The sequence below is a fragment of the Leucoraja erinacea genome, chromosome 5 (assembly GCF_028641065.1).
Source record: "Leucoraja erinacea ecotype New England chromosome 5, Leri_hhj_1, whole genome shotgun sequence".
Lineage (NCBI taxonomy): Eukaryota > Metazoa > Chordata > Chondrichthyes > Rajiformes > Rajidae > Leucoraja > Leucoraja erinaceus.
The window spans coordinates 84,322,126-84,339,443 of NC_073381.1; the positions used below are offsets into that span (position 1 = coordinate 84,322,126).

Here is a 17,318-nt window from a genome sequence, read left to right on the forward strand (position 1 = left end):
ATGCAGCTAAGTACATTTTTATGAAAGATTCACATATTGCGAATGTCTCTACATATATGTTTAATCTCAAAATCTGTTTTTTGGCAGTCCAAATAAATGAACACTAGTCATGGATTAACCGTGATGTTTTACTGTGCACAGCAAAATCTAAGATTTGCACAATAATGTTTTTCAGATGCAAGTTTCCCACAGCCTTTGATCCGGCCCCAGGACCAGATTGTGAATAAGAAGGAAGATGCCATGTTTCATTGTCAATTCACAGCTACACCTCCCCCAGTACAGGAATGGTTATTTGATGATACGATCATTCATAACTCAACACGGTACTGTTGTTTTTAAGTTCTTGATTTTGAATGTTTGACATTGGAAAATAATATAGATGAGTAGTAAAATGGAAAGCATGTTGGTTCTTAACTACACTTGGACACCCAAAGGGTGTGCCACCAGGTAACTTGCTTAACACCATGGATGGACCATAGGACCATAATCAATTCAAAAGTTTTGCAATTCCCTTCCTTATCATTGAATTCTAAAATATCTAGCATGGAAACAGGCTATTTGGCCCAAGTAAACACTGACAGCAATTGAATTCTATATAAGATCCTGAATCTTTCCTTATTCAATTATCATCTCTCATGTCTAACTTTCCCTTAAATTGATCTCGACTGTTCGCTCCACTCTCTGGTAAAGATGTTTCTACTGAATTCATATTGATATATTGATGGGGTCTAGTTTTCCCGACAATGTCCGTCTATCATTTTGATATATCTCAATCAGATTATCTTGGTCTCTTGTCATGAACAGAGATTCAGAGCATCCTTTCCTGATTGCTGTAGCCTTGCAATTTTAATATGCTTCTTGTAAACATTGCACACACACTTTGCAGCACATCATGTTTAAGAAAGAACTGCAGATGCTGGTTTAAATCGAAGGTAGATACAAAACGTTGGAGTAACTCAGCGGGTGAGGCAGCATCTCTGGAGAGAAGGAATGGGTGACGTTTTGGGTCATGTGCCCTAATTTTGCCCACTAATCTCCTATGTGGGACCTTATCAAATGCTTTCTGAAAGTCCAGGTACACTACATCCACTGACTCTCCCTTGTCCATTTTCCTAGTTACATCCTTCCAGAAAAAATTCTAGATGATTAGTCAAGCATGATTTCCCCTTCGTAAATCCATGCTGATTCGGACTGATCCTGCATGGACAAGTAACATGCTTTGCATTATCTATGCCTGTTCATGCCTTGAAATCTTCATACTGATTAAATGTAAAACCACAATTCAAGTAATAAAGTTCTACAAATACCTGAAAGATTATTTAATAATGGTGATTGTTTCGGAGGTACTGCCTGTTCCTCTTAACATCTGTTCTTTATGGCTTTCCCTGTATGAGCCTGAAAATACACAAAATGTAATTACTGCATCATTTCCCAATTCTTATGAAAGATCTTTGACGTGAAGTATTTCATGGAGTTAATCAGCATGGAAACAGGCTCTCCAACCCGTCTTGTCCATGCTGACCAAGATTCTTACCCAAGCTTGTTCCATTTGCTTGCAATTAGCACATTATCCCTCTTGAACCTTTTTTTGCCTCTGAATAACTTTTGTTTGTAACAAATGTTACCTGACCTGCTGTGTGTACTCCACACTTTCTATTTTAATTTTCCATTTCCAGCATTTGCAGTTTATTTAGTTTTGGGTAGTGGTGATTTGACAAATTCATCTCCACTTTGGGCAATATATTTCAGAACTTGGCTTGCAATCGACTCTAGTGTGGGGAATTGTGAATTCATCCATTTTAGTAGTGGAAAAAAAAGAGTAGTACATTGTTCAAGTAAATTGCCTTCTGAATGTTGTTATGAAGTTAGCAAATAAATGCTGCAATTAGGAAGCTAAATTAAATGTTGATACTGCTTCCTAATTATCTGCTGCATCTATATTGCAAAAGGAATGGGGCATAAAGTTAGAGAAAGTCTTGCTATAATTGTTTAGGGATTTATTGACAATGCACCTGGAGTAGTGTGTACCGTTTAGGTCAGGGCTGATGTCATCACCCTTTTCCTGCCGATTGATCTTTCTGTAGATCAAAAATCTATCTTGATCTGAATATGTTAAAAAACCAATCCTTCTCAGCACTCTGGGCCGGCGAATTCTAAAGATTCACAATCATCGAGAAAGCCAAAATTACTCCATTTCCATTTTATGGGGCCAGAGTCATGCAGCACGCGAACAAGCCCTTTGGTCCAACTTGTCCATGCTAACCAAGAAGCCCCATCTAAGCTAGTCCCATTTGTCTGCGTTAGGCCCCTAAGCCTTTGCTTTCCATCTACCCATCCATGTGACGTTTACATATTGTTAAAGTATCTGCCTCAACTACGTCCACTGTATGCTCATTCCATATACCCAGCACCCTCTGAGTGAAAAAGTTGCCCCATGGTCGGCATGGGCAAGTTGGGACAAAGGCCTGTTTCCTTGCTGTATCACTCAGATTCATATTCAATCTTGCGCCTCTCACCTTAGGCCCATGTGCCCTTGTTTTTGATTACCTCTGGGTAAAAATACTGTGCATTTGCTCTATTACCCTCATGATTTTATACACCTCTATAAGATCATCCCTCAACTGCCTGGTCTCCATATATATATGGTAGACACAAAATGATGGAGTAACTGAGCGGGTGAGGCAGCATCTCTGGAGAGAAGGAATGGGTGACGTTTCGGGTCGTGACCCTTCTTCAGTCATTCCTCCAGCATTTTGTGTTTACCTTCGATTAAAACCAGCAATTCTTTCTTACACATGAAGTGCTGCAAATGTGTGTGTGTGTGTGTGTGTGTGTGTGTACGTACACACTCACACTGAACTTTATTTTTATTTTCATTATATTTAAAGTTTACAAAAGAGCATTCTAAATTTTTGATTTGACTGAAAGCAGAAATATTTTCCTATTTTAGCTTGAAAATGTGTTGGATGGTGCCTTTTAAAGGATTAGTGGAGTTAAATGGGACAGGAAATAACTTGTCCATTTGTTGAAATCATGCAAATCAATTACTTTTTAATCTAGATTCATGTTTAAAAATGTGTATCTGTTTTCGGAACAGAGCAAGATAGGGTTTGGTGGGAGGTGTTGAAACATTGAACGGTTTAAACATTCTTTGGTTTATCGCATAAATCCCCTTTGCTAGCCTTGTCAACTTCCGCTAGCTATGTGTCCAGTAACATTTCAGTTTAAATATATTTACCTTCAATGTTAATATCTTAATCTTACTGTAATCAAACTCTACATGCCAAGTCTGAAGTGGCTTTATTGCCTTGGGATCCTTGGTTTTTACAGAGCTGTTTGGCTGGCTATACTGCTTTTAATATGCAACAGCTGGCTAAATCTACACAAGTGACCTCTTCCTGTTACAGCCCTTTAAACCTCAGACAGTTGGCATCATCTCAGTTAATCAAGTTGGAAGGTATATTTTGAGTTGGGGAAAATATGCTTTGATGAGGAAAGTGAAGATTATTCAGATCTATTGGTGTTGGAACATTTAAAACTAGTACATGGCATTAAGGTTGTGTGAAGAAAGGAAGTCATGCAGTAGCTATACTAAACCTTAGTTAAACCACAGGAATATTGTGTACACACCAAAGGAAGGATGTGGTAGCAATAGAAAGAGTGCACAAACGGTACTCCACAATGTTGCCTGGTATGGAGGCATTGATGGTAATGGGCCAATACCAATAATAGGATTAGTGATGGTAGGCATCGTGATCTGCACAGTCAAGATGGGCCGAAAGGGCCTTTTGCTGTGTTGTACAATTCTATGAATGATGGTAGTCTGGATGTGGAATTTTCAACCTGAAACAGTTGGGCGAGTAGAAAACTAAATTGCTTTGAAAATGAAGTTGAATTAATGTATGAATTTAGGTGACTTATTTAAAAAAATGTGAAGGAATCCATTTAAATATCCAGTTCTTTAATGGGAAAGAGAAATGCGGACAAATATCTCCTTTCTGAGGTGTGAAATATTTAGATTAGAAAAACCCTTTTTTTCCCCCATGCATCTGTTGGCAAACAGTGTGGTTTCCTTCTGGAGGAAGTGGTTGAAATCAGAGGAGCTTGACATTGGGGCTATGTGCCTTCTGGAACTCGAGTACTTCAAAGTCTAGAAACAAAACACTTAGCTGTCCTTGGAGAAAACAAAAATATGCCACCAAAGCAAAAGCAAAATAATTCAGGCTTTATTTGAGAGGTTTTATTCTTGAATTCCACAAACATAGGGAGTACTAAATTGTTTAAGGAACTATCTTTTATTTAAGTCTGAGCCTATGTTTAACATTCTATTATATTGTACACGTCATGGCAATACCTAAACTGCTGGAAATGTTATAATTATTGAACATGTAAATTAATGCTGACCAACCTTGCCATCCCTGTCTTTCATCTTTACAGGAACATGCTGGTCCTGGATTCTAACCAGCTGGTCTTTAAAATACTCCCACATGTTAGATGTGGATTTTCCCAATAACAGATGTTCCCCATCTACTCTCCACATCTATTAGAATTTGTTCCTGTTTAATGCTAATATATGTAGCCTTCTCCCAATTTAGCAATTTACCACAGAATCCAGTCTTGCAACAAGTCTTAAACTTAAGGAGTTATGATCACTGTCCTCAAAATGCTCCCCCACTGAAACCTCAATCACTTGGCCAGGCTCATTAAACAAGGTTTAGCATGACCCCTTCCTTGTTTGGACTATCTGTAGGCTGTTTCAAGAAACCACACTGTGTACAGTTTTGATTTCCATATTTAAGGACACATTTGAAGAAGATTTATTGGAATGATCTCTAGAATCAAGGGGTTGAAAAATGAAGTAAAGATGAAAAATGATAGGTGAATTTACTGAAATGTACATGATTTGGAGGAGAATTTACGAGATAGGATCTGGGAGAATGTCTCTTCCCCCCTTCCTCCTTCCTGGTTTCAGAACAAGGGGTCACCTATTTCAGATGGAGAGGAAGCAATTCCCTTTCTCTGACGTTTGTGATTCTGAATTCCATAAAGCTGTAGAGGTACAGTTATTGAGATTGAGAGACATGTAAACTGCAAGGGACTCAGGGGCATGGGAGAAAATAGGGTTGTAGTATTGAGTCCAGAATTGAATCAGCCATGATCTGTTTCTTGGTTTCTTGGTCCTCCAAAATATTCCAAATGGAATTTAAACTGGAGGTGGTGAAGGGAGGGCTTAAGCCAGAAAGGGTTATTGGGAAGAAAGAGCTACTTTAAATTTAGTTGCATCTGGTTGGGTAACTATAGTAGGGTGGAGATTATTCCATGCTTTAATTGTGCGGGGGAAGAACGAATTGCTGTACACATCTGTCTTTGTAGCTGGGATCACAAATTGCATCGAATGCCCTCATCTGCTACTGATTGGTTTGGGTTTGGTGTAGGTCTTGTAATCTAAGTCGAGCTGACCATTTAACATTTTGTAAAAACAGGTCAAACGGTGAGCTTCACGTCTGTCTTGGAGATTGTTCCACACCAGAGAATTCAGAAGTTTGGTGACACTCGCTTCTCTCTCATAGGTGTTAGAAACAAATCGAGCTGCCTTGAGCAGGCTCAAGGGATAGTTGATATTAAGCTCTTTCTTATCTTAAATCTCTTCTGAGGCAAGACCTGTCACACTGAACAAAGGCTGACATCTAGTGGAAAGTTATCTATGTATGTTTGTGATGGTGGGACCACTGGCATGTGTGCATGTGCCATTATGTAACTATCTAAAGCCTGAGGAAATCTATGTATGCTATCAGTCATAAACTTGATCTTTTTGAGAGAGGTAGTTGACAAGGGAATTATTTGTGAAGGGAGAAATAATAAGCATTTCATTGGAGGCACATTTTACACTGTGGCAGTAAAATCATGAAGTCTAATAAATCTAGAGATTTCCCACATTTCCAATACCCAAATTAGCATTAAAATAGAGATTGGTAATGTGGAAAGGGAGCAACTGCTCCAACAGTTTCCTGGGTTGCTAGCTCTGATGTTTGTCCAGAGATATTGTCTCTATCATCAACGATACTATCCAGCCCAAGAGCCATTTTCGCACCCTTTGTTTCTAACTCATTGAAAACTTTCTAAAAAGTCAATGCTCATTTTTGACCATGAATTTATCATCCACTCGGTCGGTGCTAGAAGTCCAGCTGTCAGATAATTTTTACAATTTGCAGAATAGAAAGACCATGAAGCTTTTTGTGTTCGCATTGTATGCTGGCCATCAGATTCCAGAGACAAGCTGCAAAAATGATTTGTACTGGTTCCCTGGTTTGAAATACTTGATGGACAAAAACTGTGTGGTTCATTGTTTTGGGATTAATGTTTGACTGCTGCTTTAGTGGATGAGGGCAGAACTCTTGGACTTTGGAGCAATATCAACAAAGCATTGTCAGAAGATAGACACAAAAAGCTGGAGTAAATCAGCGGGACAGGCAGCATCTCTGGAGAGAAGTAATGGGTGATGTTTCGGGTCGAGACCCTTCTTCACGCTGGTTAGGGATAAGGGAGACAAGAGATATAAGCGATGATGTAGAGAGATAAAGCACAATGAATAAAATATATGTACAAAAGTAACGATGATGAAGGAAACAGGCCATTGTTAGCTGTTTGTTGAGTGAAAATGAGAAGCTAGTGTGACTTGGGTGGGGGAGGGATAGAGAGAGAGGGAATGCTGGGACTGCCTGAAGTGAGAGAAATCCATATTCATACCATTGTCCAAGCTGTCCAAGCGAAATACGAGATGCTGTTCCTCCCAATTTGTGTTTAGCCTCACTCTGACAATGGAGGAGACTGAGGACAGAAAGGTCTGTGTGGGTAGACACAAAAAGCTGGAGTAACTCAGCGGGACAGGCAAAATCTCTGGAGAGAAGGAATGGGTGACGTTTAGGGTCGAGACCCTTCATCAGGTCTGTGTGGGAATGGGAAGGAGAATTAAAGTGTTTAGCAACCGGGAGATCAGATGGGTTCAGGCGGGCTGAGCGAAGGTGTTCGGCGAAACGATCGCCCAGTCTACGCTTAGTCTCGACGATGTATAAGAGTCCACATCTTGAACAATGGATGCAGTAGATGAGGTTGGAGGAGGTACAACTCTGCCTAACCTGAAAGGACTGTCGGGGTCCCTGGACAGAATCGAGGGAGGAGGTATAGTGACAGGTGTTGCATCATCTGCGGATGCAGGATAAGGTACTTGGGGAGGGGTGGTTTGGGTGGGAAGGCATGATTTAACCAGGGAGTCGCGCAGGGAACGTTGCAGAAGCATTGTCAGCATCTTGCAGGTGTATATCCCCAGTTTGCAGGCTCCAATCACACTCGGCCTGCTCCAAAGTCTAGGCCACGTCACTCACATGCCTGACACAAATCTCCCAAAGCCGGCGTTCTGAGCTTCACAGCAAAATATTACCAGGAGGATAGAAGAAATGCTTCAAGATTATTCCTAAAGACTCCTTGGACATGTACCATACCTTGCTCATGGGATTTACCTGGATTCACTGACCATGACAGCTCAAAATGGCAAAGGAGCATTTTGGAAGGCATTAAGAACCTAGAGCCCCTTCTGAAGCTGAACAAAAATGGCGAAAGGGGTGCACTCAATCTTTATCATCCATCCCACCAATTACGAAATGAGTTTGCGAGCAGTTTTTGCTGGCTTTTGTAATTTTGTGCAACATATCAATAGCAGTCTCGGGTAGCGCCAAATTCGCAAGAGGTTCGACTAGCCCGACCCACCGTCAGCGATGGCAGTCTCGCCAACAGTCTGTCTGTCTTTGTCTTTTTTGTTATTTTTAGTGTGTTTTAAAAGTATTTGTTAATGTTCTCTTGTTTGTTTTATGTGGGGGGAGGGGGTTGGGGGAAACTTTTTTCAATCTCTGACCTTGCTGGAGATGCAATTTTTTTTTCTGGATCGTATCTCCGGTCACTCTGCGGCCTAACATCATGGAGCTGGCAGCCTTGCTCGAGACTGACTTTGAGCCCCAAAGCGGGGCCGTGGACTTACCATCGGAGCCTGCCATCCATTGCCTGCAGATTTCAACATCGAGGAGCTCGCAGTCTCGAGTAGAGACTGATGTCGGGAAGCTCCAAAGTCGCTGGAGGTTCGACTAGCCCCGACCCGGGGTCTGATCACCCGGCGCAGGGGAGCCGAGATCCCCCCTGATGCTGGAGCTTGATTGCCCTGATGCGGAGGGCTAGACCGCTGGTTGCGGGAGCCAAGATTGCCCCGACAACGGACGGTTCGAGTGCCCCGACCGCGGGAGAACAAAGAAGGGAAGAAGATTGAACTTTTTTTTGCCTTCTATCACAGTGAGGAATGTGGTTGTTCATGTTAAATATGTATTATGTGTCTTGTTACTCTTTATTGGTATGACTGTATGGCAAATCAAATTCCTTGTAAGTTGCAAAACATACTTGACTAATAAAGTACTATTATGATGAAATTTGCAGGATTCTTATTGACCTTAAAATATGTTGTTTGGGAAATGGCTTTACCCAAAACTTGTTCCTGCACTACTAAGATCTGTTTGTTGCATCTTTTAATGAGTGCACTGAAGATGAAACCATTCACCCTTCCGTTCCCTTTGATTAGAGACCTTCATACTCATAAACTCAGCCCTGATCCTCAAGACCATGTGATTCAAGAGATGCTGCTGAACATTTCTGCCTTAACATGGCCTTGCTAATGGAGATGTGAAAAAACACAGGAACCCTTGCTGCTTTGATCTTAATGAAAGGAGAGAAACAAAGAAACAAAAAGCATTGGCCACAAAAGGATAGCTATCACTTTGTCTTTCAACAGGATGTTAAATGCATGTGCTAATTTCACTATGTCCACTGGAATTGGTTGATGTCAAAGCCCTAAACGAAGGAATTTCTTCCCTAAATCGGGCTAATTCATAGAACAGTACAACACAGGAACAGGAGACACCAAAGACTGCAGAAGCTGGAATCTGGAGCAACAAAAGAATCTGTTGGAGGAACTCAGTTGGTCGAGCAGCCTATGTAGGGGGAAAGGAATTGTTGACTTTTCGGGTCAAAACCCTGAATCAGGCTTGACCCACTGAGCTTCCAATTTCCAGCTTGTGTTTCCAGCCAAAGAGGATGCTCTTTTTGAAACATAAGACAAATGCAGTGGATTCATAGTGGAGCCACCACTGCAAATACCCCTCCAGGGTGCACCATTCTAACTCTGGCTGTATTCCATTGTCAGAATACCTGTCAATTCTTTCATCACAGGCATTACATTCGCTCAGGAAAGTTATCCATAACTTAAGTAAGTAGGAATAGGCATTAAATGTTTGCAAAGTCCAAATTACGTTAATAAATATTAAAAACAAGTTAGTTTATTCGGGTCGGGAAAGTTTGTGGGAGCTCCAAAATTCAGAGCAATAAATATAAGGTAGTAATAAATCCACTGAGGAATTTGGGAGGAAGTTCTTTATCCAAATGGTTGCAGAATGGAACTTGATAGAATATGTGTCTTTTTACAATACTGCATGTAACAAATACTGTATTACCTTTATGTTACTGTATTTTTCTCCTAGTATAGATGAAGATATTTCCCTAGATCATTATCAAAACGTATATGTATGAGGGGCCATATGAAGTTTATTTATGAATTAAATATTCATGACTAAATCTGGTAGAGTTTTTAATGTCACACTTTTGGTGTCCAAAATGGTGGGAAAATTATGAAAATTTGTCTGTTATGACAATGTTTTTGACTTTCTGTCTTGAAGTTACCTAATTTATATCTACTACTTATAAGGTTTCACATGATGGGTAGATTTTTGTTAAGAACAGTGTATTGGTGTAAAAAAGTGAATACTAATCTTGTTCATCAAAAACTCTCCAGTATTGTAAAAAGGCACATATAGACTATTTGAGCTCAAAAGCCTGTTTCTGTGTTCTAGTTTCTGAATATTTTTTTTGTCAAACTGGTCTCTTGTTTCAAGCACTTTCCAAAATGTCAGATTTTGTCCTCTTGTTCCACTTAGCATTGGCACTTGGTTGTGTACAGTGTGGAGTTTTAACTTTTCAGTTGTCTATGCTGCCACCGACTGGGACTCTAACAAACATTGTAAATGTAATTGTCTAGTCGTTTGGATTTCCCTTCAGTTGAGTGTTTTTCTCCTAGTTGTGCCACAGGGCTTGTCGAATCATTGGCTAATCTTAACTGAAATTTTCACTTTCAAGCTTCTTGTGAGTAAGCTGAATGTTCAGTCCTTGAAAGCATTCCGCAATGTTCTCTTAGCATTGATGCCCCATGTTGACTTTAACCCACCAGGGAAGATAACATAGAACAGTTCAGCACAGGAACCGGTCCTTAGGCCCTCAAAGTCTGTGCCAAATATGAAGCCAAGTTAAACTAAACTCCTCGATCCGCATGTGATCCATGTTCCTCTTTTGAAATTCTGCCAATGATAGCTCACAATGCATTTAAAGCTTAAATTGCCACTTGATCGACTGATATTTTAATTTGCACTGCTGTTACTCGTTGATACCTTTCAGTCTAAAACCTATACATGAACACTCCTTTTAATCAAATGTGAACTATGCAGGATAGATGGGAAAAGTATCTGATGAACACACATAATGAAATTAATGTTCCATTAATGAAAGGCATAATTTAATTCAATTTAAATTATTACATAGACTATATTATTCAAAAACGAGGTTGAATAAATTTTATCCAAAAGTCTCTCCCAGATGCGATAACTGTTTGTTTCAAAACGCTGATATAACATTCATTTGTAGGATGTATAAAGTTGAATAAATTTTGGAGCGATATATTTGATATATTTACAAAGCTTTTCAAGTCAAGAATAGAACCTAATACAGAATGGATTATATTTGGAATAATAGTAGAAGATATCAATTTAAATAAGGACCAAAACGTTTTTTTTAATTATGTGTTAATAATTGGAAAGAAATTGATAATTAAATTTTGGAAAAATACAGCTATTCCAACTGTTAAAATGTGGATTAGGAATATGATGGACATAGCATGCCTTGAAGAAATGAGACTCCGACTAATAGATAAATATGACCAATTCTTAAGGAGTTGGTCCCCTTTTATCGACTTTTTGGAATCATGTGATGCAGCGGTACCGTAAGGATTGCTGATTTCAGGTCAGGTCGTGGATAGATTTACATCTCCGAATAAAGATTTGAAAATTTCTCTTTTAAGGGTCTTTTTCTCCTATTTCTACTTTCCACTTTTTCTTTTCTTTTACACACACTTCACGTTTTTCTATTTTCTACTATCTATTTTTCCTCTTTTTCTCTTCTCCAATTTTTTGTTGTTGTTTTTTTTCCCTTCTTGTCTTTCTTATTTCATTTTCAAAAACATAAAACTAGAGGTTGTACATAAAATGTATAATTACGTTATGACATAGTTGGCACCTAAAATTAGGTCCCACTGTGTTGTTTTGTATTGTACTAGCTTCTAATAAAATAAACAAAAAGAAAAAAACAAAAAAAAAGAAGTGTGAACTATGCGAATAATGATGGTTTCGCCAATCACGTAATTGGTCTGCAAAGGTCTACTGGACCAGTTGCCAAGCATTTTAACTCCTCTTCCCATATATCTCAAGTGTGCACAATGCAATTAGGAATTTATTTCAAATACTTTTATTTGTTGTTATCATATGGACAGTAGCGGATTCGGTCTAAAAATATTGGTTGCCAGGAGCCAAAGGGGGCCCACTTGATATAGGTGGCCCACTTGATATAGGGGGCCCACTTGTCATCGGGCAAGCTGACACCCTGGCCAGTCCACCACTGCATATGGATTTATTCAGTAACAGTAGCACTCATTGTTAATTGAAACCCCTTGAATGCAAGGGTTTGCTCAGCCATTTCAGGCAGCCGTTAAAAGTCAACTATATTATGTTGATAGGGATTCCTCAAATGTCAGACTCAGTGAGGATGACAGATTCCTTTCCTCAAAATGTATTTAAAAAACAGTTTAGTTTATTGTTTATTTTCATGTGTATCGAGATACAATGAAAAGCCTTTGTTGTATGCTAACCAGTCAGCGGAAAGGCAATACATGATTACAATCTTTTGTTTTGGTTCTTCCACATTTGGCGAACTTTGTACTGATGTAGTTGTTGTTTTTTTAAGTTATAAAGACATAGGATTGTGTGAAAAAGAGTTGAAAGATTGATTGCAGCTGGACCACTTATGAGAGAACTAGTGCAGGAGCCGACGCCTGAGGCAGATCAGTTATGATCATATTAAATAGTGGGGTAACCTTCAGTCATTGACTATTCTTATGTCCTTATGATCTTGCATTAAAAGAGGGGACTATGAAAAGGGAGACATTTTAATTGGGTGAGTACAGTTATTGGATAAAGCAAAACAAAAGTGAGTGGCACGGTGGCCCAGCGGTACAGTTGCTGCCTTACAGCGCTTGTAGCGCCGGAGACCCGGGTTCAATCCCGACTATGGGTGCTGTCTTTACAGAGTTTGTATGTTCTCCCCATGACTGCGTGGGTTTTCTCTGAGATCTTCAGTTTCCTCCCACACTACAAAGACGTACAGGTTTGGAAATTAATTGGCTTGGGTTTGTACACTTGGTATAAGTGTGAATTGTCACTAGTGTGTGTAGGCTTGTGTTAATGTGGAGGCGTGTTAATATGCAGGGAACACTGGTCAGTGTGCTGAAGGACCTGTTTCCGTGCTGTATCTCTAAAAATAAGGTCACCAATACAAGATAGACATCTAAAAATCAATTTGTGAAAATTCTTTACTGTGAATGGTGAAACATACTACAGAATGGTGAATTGATTATAATCACCTAGTAATAGTGTAGGAGACATCACATTTAGCATGTTGTTTTGGTGTTATTATGTTCGTTGAGTCATAGTTAAACAAAATGAAAATATGCTCTTTGGCCCAACTTGTACATGCTGACCAAGGTGCCTTCCCGAGCGTACACATTTGTCTCCATTTGGTCCCTATCCCTCTAAACGTTTCTTATCCATAAAACGATCCAGATGTATTTTAAACATTGTAATTCAACCAGCATCTGCCACTTCTTTTGGTATCTAGTTCCACATTTGTACCATCCTCTGTGGAAAATCTTACCAAGCTGATCCACATTAAATCTCTAAGGCTACAATAGGTGATATAATAATAATAATAATGATAATAATAATATCTTTTATTGTCATTGCACGTCAGTGCAACGAGATTTAGTATTCAACTCCAACCGATGAAAAAGAAAAGTAAAATAAATAAATAAGCTGTGTGTCGTGACCATCCGAGGGAGACAGTCCAGGGGGGGTGGGGGGCACTCAGCAGGGCCGGTTCAGAGCCGCTATAGCTCTTGGAATAAAGCTGTTTCTGAGTCTGGAGGTACGGGCGTAGAAGGCCTTGTAACGTCTGCCGGAGGGAAGTAGTTCAAACAGTCCGTTACAGGGGTGTGAGGAGTCTTTATGGATGCTGACGGCCTTCCTGAGGCACCGTGTGTGGTAGATGCCCTCCAAGGCTGGTAGCTCTGTCCCAATGATCCTCTGGCAGTGAAGATGGTTATCAAGAATTACAGCAGGATCATGATCTGCTGGACAAGCGAGCCAAGGATTGGCAAACAAGTTTCATTTGGATAGTTGTGAGCTGTTGCATTTCAGAAGTCAAACCAGGGCAAGACCATCACAGTGAATGGTGGGGCTTTGGGAGAGTGTTGTGGAGGAGTAGTGTTGAGGACTAGTTTCCTGTAAGTAACGTCGCTGGTAGATATTGTGGTGAAGAAGGCTTTTGGCATGCTGGGATGTTATGTTGCAGTTGTACAACACATTGCTGAGGCTGCAATTGGAGTATTGGTTGAGTTTTGTTTGCTCACAATAGGAAATATACCAATAAGTTGGAAAGAGCAGAGTTATGAGGATGTTGCCAGAAATTGAGGGCTTGAGACAACGGAAGAGTTTGGGAAGGCTAGGACTTTACTCCTTGGAGCACAGGAGGCTGAGGGGTGATCTTATAAAGGTGTATTAAATCATGAGTGCAATAGATTGGATGTATGCACACAGCTTTTTTTCTAGGTTAGGAGAATCAAGAATTAAGGGCATACATTAAAGGTGAGAGGGGAAAGTTAATTGGAACCCAAGTGGCATTTTTTTTTACACAGTGAGGTTGGAACATGCTGCAAAACAAAATAGTTAAGGCAGGTTTACGAAGAAAAGGCATTTGGACAGAAACAGTTTAGAAGGATATGGGTCGAATGTAGGCAAATGGAACTAGCTGGGATGGGGATCTTGGGCAGCAAGGAAGAGTTGGTGTCATGCTGTGTGACTCTGACTGTAATCCAGGAGGACACCTAAAAACAGACTCTGAAAAGTTCTCTGGACATATAATGTGGCTCCTTTATACACTCATCAGGGAAATTATTTTGAGGAATAAGGAAACAAAGCGAGCATTTTGTGTCTGTCTTTAAAAAAAAAATCACAGAACACCTCTTAAAAACCATGGGGAACAACCGTGACTGAGGAGTTTTGAAAGAAATTACCATGAGATTTTAGTATTGCATAAAATAGTGAGACAGAAAGCTAATAAATCCACGGGACCTGATACCCTTAAAAGAGATGAGATGTCGTCTTTACAAATACCTGGAATTCTAAGTTGGAAGAAGATAGTAAATGTAATTCTACAGTTTAAGAAAGGGGGCAAAGAGAAACGGGAGGACTGTGGATCAGTTAGCCTGTTTTCGTTGGTGTGGAAAGTCTGGAATCTTCTTCACGGAGTGGTGACAATGCACGTACAAAATAATAGAGTTGGTCATAAGCAAAGTTTTATGAGAATATACTAGACCAAGTGGGACCCATTAGGTCCCGTCCCGCAATGTGAGGGGGGGGGGGGAAAGGGGGCGCGCGCATGGAGTCACAGGGGAGGGCTGGTCCCTGAATGCACTATTCCACCGCTCACCCATAGATCTCAATACACCACTTCTTAGAGAGGGAGGGAGGGGGGGGGGGGTAGAGAGGGAGAGGGAGGGGGGATAGAGAGGGAGGGGAGGGGGGGTAGAGAGAGGGTGATAGAGAGGAAGGGGGTAGACGGATGGGGGTAGAGGGAGAGGGGTGAAGGGGGGGGGGGGGTAGAGATGGAGGGGAGGGGGAGGGTGGTAGAAAGGGAGAGGGGCAGAGAGGGAGGGGGGTAGAGACTCTACCCCATCTCCCTCCTCCTCATTTCCCTCCTCCTCCTCCCCTCAGTCCCATTCCCTGCCCCAGGGCCTACCCAGGTCGTAGGGCAGCGCCAGGGCCTGGAACTCGGCCTGGTTTTCATACTCGACCCTGTCCTGGCTGTAGACCCAGGCTGGGCCGCTACCTGGGCTCCAGTCCAGGCCCAGGCTTGTCCTTGGTTCCAGCGGCAGCCTCCAGCCGTCAGCTTGGCTGCCGCCTGGGCTCCAGTGCAGGTTCCGACTTCACCATCCCTGACCCTGGACACAGGCTCGTCCTTGGTTCCAGCGGCGACTTCTTTATTGGCCCCAATCACGGCCCTATCCCAAGCCCCGGGCTCGGCCCTCACTCCAGCTCGAGCACCAGGCTCGACTTCATGCCAGGGCCCTCGCCACCAGGTGTTGGCTGTCGGGCGCCGGCAGCCACCGCGCGAGCACTTGATTGCCCCTTCGTCCTGGAGTGTCTCGTCCTGCATTGCGAGTCCATTGCTATGTCACTCGGGGGGGTGTTTTTAAAACTTTAATACATTAAAAAGCTGGGAAATATAGGTGGGAATGCGACGGGAAGATTTCTATCACCTCGAGGGGAAAAATGTGAGTAGAATGTGTGAAAATGGGAATGCTGTGGCCTAGTGTTTGGAAGAAATGCGGTCTGCGGTGCTTCTGGCTGGCTGCGGCGCGGCGGGGACTTTAAATCTTCGACCGCCGGCCTGCGGCCTACACCAGCCTGAAGCCGCGGTCTCTGGTGGGGAAGAGCTGATCCTGGACTTACCTTGCCTTTGACTTTGTCCCTTACCATCTGGACGCCCGCAGCAACGGCTGCGGAGGGTGGAAGTCCCGACCACGGGGGAAAATGGAGGAGGACTGGCCAAGTTCTGTACCTTCCACCACAGTGATGAATGCTGTGGTGGAGGTTTGTGTTACATTTTTACTGTGGTTGTGTGTTCTTTATTATTGTACCGCTGCTGACAACCCAAAATTCCACCGACCCTGGTTGTGTAGCAATAAATTATATCAAAATCAAAATAGGAATTAACCAGATTGTGCCCAGATGACTCTCACACACACACACACACACACACACACACACACACACACACACACACACACACACACACACACACACACACACACACACACACACACACACACACACACACACACACACACACACACACACACACACACACACACACACACTCACACACACACACACACACACACACACACACACACACACACACACACACACACGTAAAGAAGACGAGTGTTTAAGTATAATAGATACTGTAAATCTGTTAGCTTTTTGAGGTTATAACAAGCAGCGTAGTTCCAGGAGATGCAGTATATCTGTGCATTTGGATTTTGAAAAAGGTTTTCGAGAAGGTGTTCCACAAGAGATCAAGCCAAATTAGGATTTGTGAAATAGTATATTTGAACACTTGAACAGAAAACAGTGGGAATAAAGTGGCCATTGTTGAATAGAGAGACTGTGATTGTGGGATACTGCAGAGATGGGTTACCTAGGCTGTTCACTATCAGTGATTTGGTTGAATGGAGAGTGTAACATATGTACTGGTCTGCTGATGATAGAAGGCAGGGTGGCAGCGTGTGTTTGAAGGAGAATGCAAATAAACCTTTGGGAACTGTCGACGTTAAATGGATGGATGAGGATGGTGTTTTGAACTGGAAAATGCAACAAAAGGAGGTAGAAACTAATGCTTACAGTTTTTAAAAACTTTAAATCTGCTTTCCTCAGGACGATGGTATATGCTAATGGATCTCTGCTGCTTACTAATGTGAGACCTCGCAGTTTTGGCGTGTATAAATGTGTTGGTCGGGGCCCAAGAGGGAAGCCCACTGTGATGGAAGCTGCTCTCCGCATGGCAGGTATGGATAATGAACCATTCTCAATTGTCAGGAAGTAGGATTAAGTCAGTAATACATTGATAGTATAATTTTCACACTGAAGTCTCGCTCAGCCAGTGGCACCTAGGAATAGACTGGGTGACAACCAAGAATAGTTTGGTGACTACTGGAGAGATAGCTGATGGCACGGAAAGACGGCTCCCGGTTAGGCTGGGTTAGCTCCCCAGTCTGTGTCTTTCGT

General features: G+C 41.6%; 1 protein-coding gene across 1 annotated transcript in view; it reads left to right on the forward strand.

Annotated features, from left to right (window-relative positions):
* The window catches only part of ptk7b (protein tyrosine kinase 7b), a 150,316-nt gene that overhangs the window by 94,161 nt on the left and 38,837 nt on the right, over positions 1-17,318 (forward strand). Inside the window, exons 5-6 of the mRNA XM_055636138.1 lie at positions 176-323; positions 16,968-17,098. Coding sequence (XP_055492113.1) covers positions 176-323; positions 16,968-17,098 — 279 coding nt within the window. The remainder of the gene's footprint in view (positions 1-175; positions 324-16,967; positions 17,099-17,318) is intronic.